The sequence below is a fragment of the Thamnophis elegans genome, chromosome 1 (genome assembly GCF_009769535.1).
Source record: "Thamnophis elegans isolate rThaEle1 chromosome 1, rThaEle1.pri, whole genome shotgun sequence".
NCBI lineage: Eukaryota > Metazoa > Chordata > Lepidosauria > Squamata > Colubridae > Thamnophis > Thamnophis elegans.
This window is the reverse complement of record NC_045541.1, coordinates 86,450,948-86,467,041: the sequence shown is the minus strand read 5'-3', so window position 1 is coordinate 86,467,041 and position 16,094 is coordinate 86,450,948. Positions and strand designations below refer to the sequence as shown.

Below are 16,094 nucleotides of genomic sequence, written 5' to 3'. Positions count from 1 at the left end.
CACCTCAATTTGTTTTGCTTGGACAAAAAGTTGTTTCTTGCTGGACAAGGTGGTGTCACAGGACTAAGCAGAGCAAGTTCCAACCTCCAACCCTAAGGAGGAAGTGGCAAAATCTACAATTCCAATACTTTGGTCACCAGCCTAATAAGAGGGAGGGGAAACACATTTGCTGTTGCGGCTCCTTTCTATGCAATAGCTATCCATCATACATTTTCTGTTCCAATGGCAACAGAACCTCCAATTCATCACTACATAGATATTATAGCTGCTCAGGTTCATGAATGACCATTGTATCACACTCCCTGTCATATTATGCAAGCATACAAAGACTTCTCCACTTTTCAACTCTGAAGTTAGACTACACTTTTCCTTTTAATGTTCTGTAAATCCCTCAAGGCCATGTTTTGTCAAGAACAGGATATCTTAAGATGGTTCTAGCACCGTGTTTAAAAATACCAGATGGTTGTATTTTTAATATGTTTTTAATAACTGTTTAATATTTGTACTGTTTTAGTGAATGTATACCACCCAAAGTCACTTGGTGTGAGATGGGCGGCCATCTAAATTTACTAAATAAAATAAAACTACACTTTCTGTAGATACTTAGTTGAATTTAGCAGCGTTACTCAGAAAGATCACACTACCTTGTTTTGCAATTTATTAATTAGACAGTACTAGCAACCGCACTGAAAATATTCAGAAACAGATGTAGCTATTCTATGCAGCATCCATTTTGATGTGTACCACAGAATTCACACTCTTATCAATGTGCAAGTAGTCATCAACTTACAACCACAATTGAGCCCAAAATTAATGTTTGCTATGTGAGAAATTTGTTAACTGAGTTTTGCCCCGTTTTACGACTTTTCTTGCCACAGTTGTTAAATGAATAACTGCAGTTGTTATATTAGTAACACGTTGTTAAATGAATCTGGCTTCTCCATTGGCTTTGCTTGTCGGGTCACAAAAGATGATCACATGACCCTGGGACACTGCAACCATCATAAGTATGAACCAGTTACCAAGCATCCAAATGTAAATTACATGACCATGGAGATGCTGTGATGGTCCTAAGGGCGAAAAATGGTCCTAAGTCAATTTTTCAGTGCTGTGGTAACTTTGAACAGTCACTATGTGAATTGTTGTAAGTCAAGGACTACTTGTATAAAAAAAGAGTTTACTGTTAAAGCCTTCGTATTAAAAACCAGGTCTGCTAGTCTTCATGATAATTTCACTTTAAAACCCCTAGAATAAATTACATGCCTACTTTTTTCTAATGACTCATCATTTCCACTCACCCCCCCTTCTCTGAAAAATGATAGCAGGAAAAAAAATCGTAACTAATTAGCTAATCAAGAAAACACTGAGAATTCTATCCCAGGCTTTGTTGCATTTGCATGTGTCCACAAGACTAACCCTTCAAAGATAATATCTATAATATGGTTTTATATTTTCCAAATTACATGATATATTTGTGGAAAAAATCCAAATAGGAAAAGAATTTTATAGAGGTAAAGACATAGTCCTTTTTCTAAAAAAATGAGACGAATAGAAAATGGGGAATGGAATGGAATAGAAAATAATTAGAATACTTTATTTGCCAAGTGTCACTGGACACACAAAGAATTTGTCTTCAGTGCATAAACTCTTGGTGTCCATACTGAGAGAAAATAACCTAGGTATGAATTTGGTTTCTTCTAACAACTGCAGCTAGACAGGGTATAATTTTCTTTTAAAATAATTTAAAGTAAAGTGATAACTTGCATTTATATAATAAAACAATCAACAGAGAAATAAATATAGCTGATTACCATTGATATCTTCTATACGGACTTATCACAAGTCTGGCTATTTTTCTTTTCTTGTTTAAACATGCAATGACATTTTGTGCTGACAAATTATTTCACATTTGCTTTTAATTTATTTCCTGATTCTCAGCTCCTTTGACAAAGATGAAAATGTACCTCTCTCTTGATTACTAATCAAAACTTGCAGTGCAATGGCAGCTTCCACTTTAACAGGCATTTCTCTATCATCAATCAGGCATCTTCTTGTTAACTCCAGTGCTGTCTGAAGGTTTTGGTCACTCTTAAATTTAACTTCACAAAAATAATGGAGAACCCAGCAAGCCTGGTAAAGTTGGTAAGCAGAAAAACACAACTATGTTCAAATTGCATATTACTCTATATACATATAATTATTCCATGGATTAACTGTCAAAACTGCAAAAATTCAAGCACTTTTTTCATTTCCCTTCCCACAGTGATTTTTGAGAATTTGTAATTAGTTAATGACAAACTTGTCTTTAGACAGCCAAGATCAATATAACAACTGCTACTTGTTCTAAGGTTGCAGATTGTACATTAGATGTAATACAGAATACAAGTGTACCATACTGCTAATTACAGCTACTTTAACTCACAATTTTTAGCAGGGATAGGGTTACGCAATCAACTTTGTAAGTCCCTAAAAAATTCAACTATATATATTTTTGGTAGTATTGTGCATTAAGAGCTGTCTCACTTTTTATAACATTCCATTATTAGTCTGGTTTTATAGTAGCAAAAAGATTTAGCATGTAACTTATATACTAACTTGCTTGATACCAAAAGTCTTATTCTACAATCCTTATAGAAAACTATTTTTCTGGATGCTCAAAATATTATTCTACAATTGTTACGGGAGACAAAATTAGATAATATTGAAATATTCTGTAATATTTGCTATATACTGTATTTTTCAGAGTATAAAACACACCTCCCCCCCCCCCAAAAAGAAGATGAAAATCTGGGTGTGTCTTATACACTGAATACAGCATTTTTGGCCTCCCGAAACCCTGTTCCCTTCACAAAAATGGACGAGCAAAGGGTTTGGGAGGCCTGCAAAGTGCTCCTGGAGGCTGGGGAGGGCAAACACCCCCCCCCCCAGCAGCACTTTTACAAAAAATGAGGCGTGCAGAGGGTTTGGGAGGCCTGCAGAGTGCAAAAACTTTTTTTTAAATTTACCTCTTCAAAATCCTGTTGCGTCTTATACTCCAAAAAATACGGTAAATACAGATTACAGAATCTTGTTATAGAAAAATGTTATGAAAACTAATGAAATGATTTTAACAGGAAACCAATATCATCTAGAGGCAGAACAGACAAGCCACAATTACATTTATCTATTTTCCTTGAAAACAGCCCTTGCAACTGAAGAATGAGTCTACTATTAATAAATGTGTTTGTTGGTTTAAATATAAAGTATATCTCACCTTTTTTTTCTCAAAAGCCGAAAGCAGTATCCCCATTTATCTCCAGTCATGAGACTGAATTTAGTGTCACTGGCTGTCTAAAGTTAGATGGTAAACTTCCACGACTGGAATGGATTTGAGTCTTCATTACCCTGGGCCTATACCTTAAATATTACATCATGCTGGCTGATGATGGGATTTTACGGAACTCAAAATTCTGACTGTAGTTCTGGACCAAGAGGCTTTAGAAACATTAAAGTCATGTCCTTGTAACCTTGCACTTAGATTATTGCAACGAAGCCCACACTGGACTGCCTTTGATATCAATTTGGAAGTTATAACCTTGCCCTTAGATTATTGCAATGCAACCCCACACTGGTTTGCCTATGATGTCAATTTGGAAGTTATAGCTATCACTAAATGCTGTCTACAGGTAATCCTCTGGTTATGACTATTCATTCAGTAATTGTATGAAATAACAATGGTGCTGGAAAAAATGGACTTATAACCATTTTGAGTTCCACAATAGTCAGCCAGCATGATATAATATTTAAGGTGTAGGTCAGGGAAATGAAGGCTCAAATCCAGTGGTGAAATTCATTTTGTGGACGTGGCTTGGTGGACGTGGCAGGGGAAGGATACTGCAAAATCTCTATTCCCACCCGACTCCTGGGGGAAGATATTGCAAAATCTCCATTTCCACCCCACTCTGGGACCAGCCACAGGTGGTATTTTCTAGTTCTCCGAACTACTCAAAATATCTGCTACCGTTCTCCAGAACCTGCTGAATTTCACCCCTGCTCAAATCCATTCCAGTCATGGAAGTTTACAAAATTAAACAAAATTTGGGTGCTTGGTAACTGGACTGCATTTACAACTGTCAAAATATTTGTGGGTCAAATTCTCCTACCCTACGCCTACTGCCTCCACTTCAATTACTCCCAGGTGGTGACAGCAGAATACAGCAGCCTCTTAGTGTCAGCCATGCTCTGCAGGGTGGTCAAAAAAGCAGATTGGGAAGGAACAAGGGAAGTTGTTGTGCAGGACAGAAAAGAATCTGCATCTTCTGACTTAATGATCCCCTGAAATCCCCTGCAAGAACCAAGGCTTGGGGTTCAGAAGGACCAAGTTGGGAATGGCATGTATTGGGGTGGGAGCTTTGGAGAGACAGAAAACATGATTGCTATTTTCAACTTTCCCTGCAGCTCCTGACAAATAAAGCCAATTGCAAAGCTGACAGGAGGCCACAAATTGTGGTTGCAAGAGGTTCTCATTTAATGAGTTCAACCGGAACTGCCAGAACTGCCATTGCTGAGCAGTGCAACCATGTGATGTTTTGCTTAATGCCACTTTGCTAAGAGATGGAAATTCCAGTCTCAATTAGAATCATAACCTGAAAATGATCTGTAATATCAACACCGAGTAAGCTTTCTACTTTCTACTTGCAGGACTATGTGCTCCAAATAAAATTTGCCCACATATGTGTTGGCCAGAAAGACATGCCATAGATTCCTTATTTAACATTCAATAGATTTCGCCGTATATATACACACCCCACAAATACATTTACATTCTGGAAACCTGTGAAAGAAATGTTTTTTTCAGAGGACTTTCAAAACCGACAGAGCATTGAAGGCAAATGTTTTTGGGGAAGGGGTAGATATACTATAGTTGCAAGATATTAAATATTGTATTTTATGGTATAATATATAGGATCCCTGAACGAAGTAGGATACAAACACATGTAATAAATATATTGTCAAACTGCTTATCAGAATCATCTATTTCCCATCACGACACATTACAACTTTTATAAGACTAAGGGAACTTTGTGTTCCTTTACATTCCAGAAACTTCCAGAAGTCTGGATCCAGCTTTGTACTTACCCTTGCTCTCATGTAGCCTAGCTCACTACTGAACAGAGGAAACACATGATTCTGCAGCATGTACTCCATCTGATCTTTGTATATCTTTTTCTGTTGAAACATTTTTCCAAAAAGTAGATCAGTCTCTTTTTTTTAACATATATAACTCTCTTCTCAAAAAGATATTTTGATTTTTTTCCCATCCTATTAACTTTAGTAACTGGGTTAAATAGTTGCTAAACAAATACATAATACAGTACTAATACTGACTCTGGCCAAAACAGTACATCACAGATAAGAAACTTTTACCTAAATTATTGAAATAAAGCAAAGATAGTGTAAATCAGGAGTGTCAAACTCGTGTCATCATGGCATTGTCACATGACATGTTGCTTTTCCCTTCACTAAACTGGGCATGGCCAGCGTGTGACACATCTAGCCTGCTAGCTGCAAGTTTGACAGACCTGTTGTAAATGATTCATGTATTACGGAGTTATCTAAATCTAACCAGGCAATTGTTTTAAGCAGAAATCTGTTACTGAAAGTCAAAATTAATTGACACAATTTAAGAGGTAAAATTCTAGATAATCTATTCTGTTAGATATAGAATAGTGATAAATCACAAAAGGTACAAATTCAACACAGATATCATGCATTTAGCATGCTAGGACCATTAATTTATGTCTATTTTACAAGGTGTTTCTTACAATTAATCAGGGTGGATAAAAATTGATGATTTAAAAAAAATATTTATATAAAAAATCAGATTGCTTAAATTTAAATCGGATTTTTTTATTTAAATCAGATTTTTTTATTTTTATCAAATGTATTTTAATAAAATGCTAAGATAGTTTTCTATTTAAGATATATTAATAACAGGACATAGATGACAGTTGCTCTTTAAAAATTATGATTTAAATCGAGTTAAATCAATCCATTTTACTAGTGACTTAAATCATGATTTACATCGACTTGATTTAAATATAATCCACCCTGCGATTAATTCCTTTAAATTAGAAAATATGCCCCAATTGATCATGTGGTATGTTTGGAAAGTGTAGCTGCTTTATTAAGTACAAGCCTTCCGCTACCAGTTTCAGGAAGACAAACATCTTTAGATTATGTGTTGGATATATTCCAACACATAATCTTAATATGTGTATGCAGGTTGAGCAGCCTTAAGTTACTGTAGCCATTGCCAACTGTAAAAAAAGGGCCATAGAAAAACATTCTAAGGCCATCATGATTGAAATAGTCATTAAACAACCAGTCATACTACCTGTAGTGAAAATAAGGCAGAAAAATCTTAAGACATTTAAAGAATCAACAAAATTCTACTTACTTTCAGAAGTATTTCAGCCAAAGAACCAATCATATGCAATGCTCCATCTTTTTTACGAGGATCTGCATTTGGCTCTGTGAGGATTTGGTAGCAAAAGCCCATTGTTTTTTGCAGGACCTAATATGAGAGTCAAATAAATGCCCAGGTACATTTCATTAAATAATTATATCAATCAATCAAAAGGTTCAACCAATATTCTGAGTTGAGCAACTCCTATTGCCGAAGATATTATCTGCCTATGTTTAATTTTTCTAAATATTGTGCATGAAAATTGCTTAAATGTAATAAAGATACCAGGTTTAAAACTGCATTTAGAGAATTCAGTTAAAGTGAAATTCTATTGACTGCAGGAGCTAATTATTAACAAGAAAAATCTAAAATTTAAATCTAAAACCCTTAAGACGCATTCTGATTTTTTTCAAAGCTATAAAAATACTGAACACAGATCTAGCCCCATCATCTCCATGATGGAATGGAATGGATTCTCAGGAGGCAAGAGGACTAAAAGGCAACTCAGTTCAGATAGTTTGCGTGAGACAGAGGGTAAAGACAGCTCCTTCTTAATAGTTCTCAAAATTAATCGGGCTTGATGGCAAGATTTTTTCCATAGATGTGGAATAATAAAAAACCCAGTTGGAAGATTCACGACATGTCTCTCCTAATTTGGGGGGCTGTCATGCTTTGAGTCAGAACCTGACACAGTAACAACAATGCCAATGGTACAATCACTGCATCTTACATGAATCAGCTGGGACTTCAATGTTAGGGAAGTGGTGAGAGGCAGTCAGCAAATCTGAATTCTTTCACTTGTGTGCCATATTTTGACAACAAACTAATGCAACAGTCTACATATGAGATTTAAAAAGAACTTCTTTTTGGATTTAAGGTAGTCTTTATGGAACATACCTCTTTCCTTTTACCACATGCTGTAAACAACAATGTTTGTGCAGCAGTTGTGGGGGAAATGAAGTCTTCAAACACATCTATTAAAAGAAACAATTTACATTATTTGCCTTTTAAAATATTCAGAAATCAATGCAAAAAAAAGCAAAATCAGACATAAAGGGTTTTTGTAATCAAGAATCACTAGAAATTTCCATTCCGAACTTCTATAAAGCATTTTAAATATTTTTAAACTTTGGAGTTTAATTAATTATTTGGAGAATTATGAATATAAATGTCTCAATGCTATAAAATGAGTAATATTTCTAAAATTTTAGATAGTGTAATAGTCAACATATTGCATATTATTATTATTTCAACAACACCATCTAAAATGTATTTATTAAGGTTCACCTAGGACATATTTATTATTCCATGCTGAATGAAATTTCAGAGATTTGTGAAAAAGGTTTTTTTAAACCAAAAACCCTCTTCTTGGATTATGCTGAGAAAGGAACATAAATTATTTTGTTCTCATTTTAGAAAATTCCATGTCAGTTAAATGCACAGAATAAACATAAGGAAAAAAGAAAATGCAGAACTGATCCTGCAGCATTTTATAAACCTAACACTTTTGTTCTATGCAAAATTCCATGCAGTAACTCCACTGATACAATAGGATTCTCCTACATATAACTGGGTTGCTGATGTTGTACTTTGAAAAGTTTAAATTGAGGGATTGACTGTAAAAAGATGAATATTAGACAGAGGCGGCATTTATACTTTGTATGTAAAAGATCCCAGGTGTGTTGCTTGACATCTTCATCTAAAAGGGTCAGATGGTGGGAGAGATCCTGGAGAGCAGTTGCTTGTAAAGTGTAAAGCAGGAAAGCTACACAGACTGGCACAAACTAGCTTTCTGTTTTAAAACCATAAGAATTAAATACAAGAAACGTGTCAAAGAGCCATGGAAGAGTTACTGTTGGCTCTGGACAGTGTGAACTGTTACCAACTGAAACTTGCAAATGGAGAAGAATCTTACTTAATGGAAGAAAAGTTCACGAAGTATTTGTCTCATTGTATCTTGCATGCCTCATATAAGATGAAGTTTGAAGTTTTATTTTATTTATATGCCGCCCTATTCCCTAAAAGGGGCTCAGAGCGGCGAACAACTCCAACAGGAAGGGGAACATGCAAATACAAAATAGACAAATAGACATTTAAAATAACCAACAACCACACCTGTCGAGAGGGGAAGGGAGCTCATCAACCCCAGGCCTGCCGGCACAGCCAGGTCTTAACGGCTTTTCGGAAAGCCAGGAGAAAGGTGAGGGTCCGAATCTCAGCGGGGAGTTCGTTCCAAAGGGCTGCAACAGAGAAGGCCCTCCCCCGGGTCGTAGCCAGATGGCATTGGCTGGTGGATGGAACCCGGAGGAGGCCCGCCCTGTGCGATCTAATGGGTCTTTGGGAGGTAATTGGCAGCAGGCGGTCTCTCAAGTACCCAGGTCCAATACCATGAAGGGCTTTATAAGTAATAACTAGCACCTTGAAGCATATCCGGAGACTGATTGGAAGCCAGTGCAGCTCGCGGAGGATAGGTGTAACGTGGGTGTATTGAGGTACACCCACAATCGCTCCCGCAGCTGCATTCTGGACAAGTTGAAGTCTCCGAATGCTCTTCAAGGGCTGCCCCATGTAGAGCGCATTGCAGTAGTCCAGTCTTGAGGTCACAAGGGCGTGAGTGACTGTTGAGAGTGCCTCCCGGTTCAGGTAGGGACGCAACTGGTGCACCAGGCGAACCTGGGCAAATGCCCCCCTGGTCACAGCCGACAAATGGTGTTCTAAAGTCAGCTGTGGCTCCTCCCTACAGCAGGGGATTGGTCTCCGAAAGTCGAGCCTCAGTAGGAAGTGGTCCGACCATGACAGGGGCAAGGTCTCACTACCCCTCAGACCAAGATCACAACTCCACTGCTCCGAGAGAAATACGAGGTCGAGTGTGTGACCCGCCGAGTGAGTCGGACTCTGAATTACTTGGGTCAAGCCCATGGCTGTCATGGAAGCCATGAACTCCTGTGGTCCATCAGAGTGTTCGCCGAGCAAAGGCAGATTGAAGTCCCCAGTATCATAAGTCTGGGGAACTCAACTGCCAGCTCAGCTACTGACTCAAGGAGCAAGGGGAGGGCTGTTGTCACGCTGTTGGGAGGCAGGTACGTTAACAATAAGCCCACTTGACCCGCAAGGTCCATCTTCACCAGCAAGGACTCACACCCGACAAGCTCCGGAGCAGGGATCCTACGAGGAGTTAAGGACTGCTGGATAATAATGGCCACTCCCCCGCCCCTTTCCTGGGGTCGCGGTTGATGAAGCACCTGAAAACTCTCTGGGCACATTTCGGTGAGGGGGACTCCTCCCTCCGGGCCCAGCCAGGTTTCAGTAATACATGCCAGGTCTGCCCCCTCGTCTATAATTAGGTCCTGGACGAGGGGAGCCTTGTGAACCACAGACCTGGCATTTAGCAACAGCAATCTGAGACCAGGGTCCTGACTACTCGCGCCATCTGGCCTTGGAGTGGAACACACAGGGCCGGAAAGAGGGATCCCTCTAACATAGGGAGCCCTCCTTCCCCGGTAATGGCTCGCCCTGAAGTTCCCGCCATATCTGCCCCTCCCCAGTATGACCCCAATATTCCAGCCCACTCCCGCATCTGTGGTCCCTCCACCCTCTCCCCCTGCCGCCGAATTCATCGGCAGGCCCTTCGACACAGACATCAAGGCCGGAACCGGACCTGGGCCCCCCTGACACTTCTGCTAAGCACTCAGTGCAGGAGGCACCCAGCTAGGCTCCCGGCCCACCAAACATACCCATACATACAATCAGTCAATCCCCATAAACAAGTTAAAAACAGAAAACAACAATATAATGATAAAAGTGGGAACATTCAATCAATCACTCATACCACACACTCCCCGTACATTTAAAATTATAAAAAAAAATTCAACAATTTACCAATATATAAAAATTATAGTATAAAATATATATAAACTCTGCGCACTATCGCGGGGTGTTTAGTCCAAAGAGGCCAAAGAGGGTGGTATCCAAGCCTCCCATACAAGTGTCCGAAGTCCAGAAAAATAATAAGGGCATATGATAATGTCCCAGCAGTAGTCCAAGGGGAAGCCAAGAAAGTCTGAGAAGCAAGCAGGCCGTAGGCGATAAATGGCGACAGTTGTAGGGCCAGCCACAGGCAACGGCGGCCAGCAACATCCCCCCATTGGGAACAGAGAACACCCAGGAGCCAGGGAAACCCCACGGTAAAAGGGGGGGGATATGTTATAACTACTACTAGTAAATCTAAATAGTGAAAATAGATTTTGAACTATTTCGCTAACATATCTGACATTTGCATTCTACTGTGAACTTGATCTGTTTCATATATTAGGCAAAGTCTTGACTGGCAAAACTGGGATAAAATGTTTACTAATTATATCACAATATAATATAAACCATGTTTTAAAAACCACAATGACAGAATGTATTTATCACATTAAGCTAGAAACCAAACAAGCCAACTAAGACACATTGTGATTTGTGAACCTATTACTGCTGAACTGGAAAACTCTCTGAAAATTTAATCAGTTCTGAATCACTTACCAAATTTCATACGTATATATTCGTAAGGGTCTTCCTGCCACAACTCTTCATCCGCATCTGTATAGCACATCAATGGGAAGATAACATCTTGGATAATTCCCTGCAAATAAAAATTATTTGTTTTTATAAGCTGCTCGAATTTTTTTTTAAATGGAGAGAGGCTTCCAATATCAAATAAACTTAGAAATATCAATGGTCAAATCAAATGTAAAACTCATCAACACAAGTTAAAACTCAGTCAAATTATGCTACAGCAGAGCTTCAGAGGAAAAATGTCATAACTTATTATTTAGCTATGCAGGCTGCATTCCAAAAAACAGGAAAAACAACTTACTTGAATATGAGGTTTCAGATTTTTCCAAGTAACTGCATGTGATACCCCTTGATTGATATAGTTCAAAGTCTGCTGTAGAACTCTCGGAGCCATATACTGCTTTTCTTTATATTGATATAACACTTTTAGCAAAACCTAAGAAAATGGATTGATTAGTTGTTTTTAAAGATTTAAGCTGTTTTCCAAAATGTGTTAGATAGCAGCTTTCCACACAGCTAAGATAGAATGAGTGTGTAGCATGTGATCAGTGGCAAACTGTGACTGTTTGCTGAAAGTGGCAGAAAGGAAAAAGAAGCTAGCTACATACAACAGCATTTTCTTGCCCGCTTATGAGTGGAGGTTTCGGATCCGTTGCAACAGGTACCTCCACATGAACGTGTGCGCCATGCGTGCACATGCGTCTTACTATCCAGCAATGCCTCCGCAACACTACAGCTGCTGGGCGGAGCATCGCGCAGGCGCTGTATGCGCCATGTGCAAGCGCAGAAGCACTGAAGGGTTTAATGACAGGTAAGGAGCATGGGTGGGCTCTCCAGAGCACCGTACCGGAACAGTACCCGGTGCTCTGGGCAGGCTCTGGTACGCCCATACTGGGGCGTACCGCCTGCAACCCACCACTGCCGCTTATATGCTAGAAAAGTGGATATTAAACATGCCAGAAGAAACATAACAGTAAGTGAAATAAGATTTGGTGACTTAAGAAATGTATGTGATTAAAAAGAAGCAGCAGGGTCCACAATAATTGAGGGTTGAATGAATGTGACCAAATACAAAGTAAATAAATTAAGGGGGAGGAAAAAATAAAAAAGGCTATGACTGGATGGAGATGCAATCCTGAAAAGAAGACAAGTTTGAAAAACTTGGGCAATGCATGAAAAGCTGTATGGATGTGGTGGAAACTAGGATGATTTATAGAGATATATAAAGGTATGAAGAAAAGTATAATGAGTGGTTATTGGTGTGAATACATTTCAATCAGAATAGAGCTGGAAGGGACTTTGAATTTCTTCTAGTCCAAATATTTCAACTATATTTTCTCATTTCATTCTTTGGATTACTATTTCTTACTCTTTTCTGTGCAACAGCTTATCCCAAAATGAGAGAGTGAAATTATGTTATATATAAATGAACTGTCTTTAGTATGAAGCAATGCTTTATGTACTGCAAGGTGATACATACAGAGAAGGAAAGATGGCAAAGTGTATACAAAGTCTAATTGCTTGGAATGCCAGGAATTTGGCCTCAGGGAGCTTGAAACTGACTCATATAGATCAACATTAAAATGCTTCTTTTATCAACTAAGGCAGAATCCCTTTGTTTGAAGAAATTGTGTTCTCTGGGAAGTAATAAATTCTATTTGGCAAAAAGAAACAGAGACTACCAATTTTATTTAAAACATTTTCTACTTAAGTTTAAATGATTTTTAATTTTTAACCAAAAAAAATTATAGTAAGGGTCACTTAATTCTCAATCAAACCCAAATTATAAAGAAAAAAATCCTACCTGCTGTATACCAACAGCAAATGCCTTTAAAAAAACTTCAGCAAATTCATTGTATTCCTTGGAAACATTACCAGGGCTTCCATACCTATTGCAATATTAGTAAAAAAAACAACAACACTGTAATATATTATGTACAGGTAACAAAAAGATAACATCTAGAACACTTAAAAATGAATCTTGAGGGGGAGAAATGTTACCTTTCAAAAAGTCTGGCTAAGATGTGGAGTGCCCACTTCTTACATTTCCACCACGGCAATTCAGGCCTATCATCTTCATCCACCTGGAGGGTTTCCTTTTGAAGCCAAATTAAAATTTATAGTATTAATTTATAATGTAATATGCTTCTGGGTTTTTATTTTAAAGTCTAATTAAACTGGGGAGAGCCATCTTTTGATGGGTAGGAAACACCTTTAAAATTATGACGGATGGATGACAGCTACAATCAACAGAGAAATGTCACAAAATCAGCAGATCTTGTCTTGCATCTCTACAGGATAAGAGCTTATTTTATTTGTATATGCTCCATAGATGTAGCTTGGGGCATTAAAAAAAAAATTAGGATCATATTAAGATTACAATTTTTAAGTTTCCCACCACAAAAATGTGGAAAAAAATCCTGTCAGTTTTTAACTTTTGGAGGAAACCTTGAAGTTGAGAAAAGGGAGATTGGGGCCATAGGATGCTCGTCCCTTACTATAAATATGTTTACTCTCTTAGTCAACAAAAGATTTAGAATGGCAATATACAAAGAGAAATAACAAAGGGGCCTACAATGTTTATTTTTGAATTTTCAAAAGTCTAAGAGACATGCTTATAAAAAAGCAAGCGAAATCTATAAATGTAACTAGAATACCATTCTCCAAAATTTACATTGTCTATAAATAAAAATAATACAGCTGTGTATATCATTTATTTGTACACTCGGTCATACAACCAACCCACATACAATGTCATACACATAAATCATAGTCTGTATAAAGTAAATACTTACAGCTGGTACATCTCGGTCGACAACTGTCTTCAAAATTTCTATCCATTCTGCTAGGTTTTGCTGATTGATCAACTCCAGGGGTAATGTGTACTGTTGAGAAAAATTATGAGCAAAGCAATTTATGATTATAAATTAAGCAAATATATAAACAACCTGAAAAAATCCACTTGATATTTAATTTCTTAAATTATCCACTTTCTTGGCTAAGTATCAATATATAATTGTTCCAATCAGTATGTAAAGATTAAAACAACTTAACTGTAAAAGGACCAACCTGAACAAGGGCATAAAATATTTTGAAGATCTGTTTTTGGATAAGGACAGACTGATCAGATGGATCAGAAAGGAGCTGGATGAAACGATCTTTCAGAACAGGCAAGAAGTGTTGCATTGCTGCTATCAATGGAGTCCTCTCTTCTGGTTTTTTATATCTTTGAAAAATAGTTAAGAGCTGATTTTAGAAAAAAAATCTATTAGATCCACCACTGATTATAAATGAAGAAATTTTATCCTATCTCCAAAGAAAGTACTGCATAGGAAACATAAACCTCTACCTTGTTAATTTATCTAGATATACATTGTTATCCTAAATAAAGATGTTGCTATATGTCTTTCTTTTTAAATGCATGACAGAAAATAATAATAATAAGAAAACTATGTGCACTGCAATCCCATAAATGAAGTTTATCCAAGGCATCTTTTGTAACCTCCACTGTAGGTGCAGACATTAGTTTGGGTCAATTTTTTCATTGTTATTGGGTGTCAATTTAAGGAATGAAATGAGTACCTTAAATTAATCCCACACACAATTTTCCTTCTGTCAATTTAGGGGTATCTTAATGGATGAGAAAAAGTTTGAGCATATACAATTTCACACTTTAATGTTTTCATTTATTCAGCATCCTCATAACTTCAGTTGCTGAACAAATAATCACTAAGCAAAGACTATCTGTATCGCATGTTTAAGTCTACAATTGTAGAAGACATTCCTTATGAAAAAGTCATTTCTCCTGTATCTCAAAAGGTAAACAGACAATCTGTCAAATCCAATCATAAATTCAATTTCATGTTTTATGCAGACTAGAAGGTTATACAACTCTAATGTATAAAAAACAGTAATGTGAATTACAAATAAAGCACGCCATATGTGTATGTATGTATGTATGTGTATGTATGTGTATGTATGTATGTATGTATGTATACATACATAACACATGATAACTTACTCATAGTTCTTCACAAGTTGATAAAGACAAAGGAGTATTCCAAGCCAACAGGCACTATTATCCGACTGGAGATAAAATCCAATTTTCTCAACAACAGCAGTCCAACGAGTGGGATAATCATGCTTGATAATATGATGAATGCAAGTAGTAAGCTGTACTCTGGAACATATGAGATATTTCACAAGTAATATTGCTATTTTGAGTTTCTATACATTAATAGATTGTTTGAAATAGATGTAAATAAAATGTGAGGATTTGAGAACACCAAGGAGTTTGCTTAAATGTCAGCGTTTTAATATAGTAGAATACAATAGGCATTCTCTTCTGTCAATTACACTGTGTAATGTCCAAAATGGGATAGTAATATCCCTATCCCAATATAAATTTAAGAGCATAGCATCAGCATTATGCTTTCTATTACAACTGAAAATACTCCAATTAAGTATGAATTTGGAACAAAAATACTTTGTGACCACAACTTTAAATATACCTGATCAGTTCAGGAGAATGAATAATAGCTTCTACAATATTCTCTCGAATACAATGTCTATCTTCTTCTGGTATTGAGTAAGGCGGGTTATCCCCTGGAGTAATTCCCCGGTCAGGCCAATACTGGGTTATCATATTCTTCAAGTATATAACACCTGTCAAATAACAGTATTAACATGCCCTAAAATTGTATTATAATTCATCTGTAATAATCTAGTAGACATAACTATTAGGTCACAACCATCAAACAAGCAGAACACAGAATTTTATAAAGTACTCCATCCTGTATAATTTTGTCCTAAAATTTGCTGCTTCTTTATTTTTTTAAAAAAAATATGGAAGAAATGTGAGCTATTTGCATATTGCGGAATAGGGACCTTATCTATTGCAATCACTTATGCTACGACAGCCTGTGTGTTGTGGTAGATTAAATCCCTAGACATCAAACTAAGTATCAATCATTACTCTCATCTCACAGACTATCAGACTATAAAATGCCTATGCATGATACTATGAATTTTTGCAAAGAAAAATGGATATGAGAATATTTGTCACAGAACTTAAGGGCACACATTATTT

General features: G+C 37.1%; 1 protein-coding gene across 1 annotated transcript in view; it reads right to left on the bottom strand.

Moving 5' to 3' along the window:
* Nucleotides 1–16,094, bottom strand: part of IPO7 (importin 7) — a 53,732-nt gene that overhangs the window by 18,929 nt on the left and 18,709 nt on the right. The window contains exons 3-14 of the mRNA XM_032223138.1: nucleotides 15,517–15,670; nucleotides 15,027–15,185; nucleotides 14,075–14,231; nucleotides 13,801–13,890; nucleotides 13,007–13,101; nucleotides 12,810–12,894; nucleotides 11,307–11,441; nucleotides 10,973–11,072; nucleotides 7,346–7,422; nucleotides 6,440–6,556; nucleotides 5,119–5,208; nucleotides 1,965–2,130 (exon numbers count right to left, since the gene is read on the bottom strand). Of these exons, the coding sequence (XP_032079029.1) occupies nucleotides 1,965–2,130; nucleotides 5,119–5,208; nucleotides 6,440–6,556; nucleotides 7,346–7,422; nucleotides 10,973–11,072; nucleotides 11,307–11,441; nucleotides 12,810–12,894; nucleotides 13,007–13,101; nucleotides 13,801–13,890; nucleotides 14,075–14,231; nucleotides 15,027–15,185; nucleotides 15,517–15,670 (1,425 nt within the window). The remainder of the gene's footprint in view (nucleotides 1–1,964; nucleotides 2,131–5,118; nucleotides 5,209–6,439; nucleotides 6,557–7,345; nucleotides 7,423–10,972; nucleotides 11,073–11,306; nucleotides 11,442–12,809; nucleotides 12,895–13,006; nucleotides 13,102–13,800; nucleotides 13,891–14,074; nucleotides 14,232–15,026; nucleotides 15,186–15,516; nucleotides 15,671–16,094) is intronic.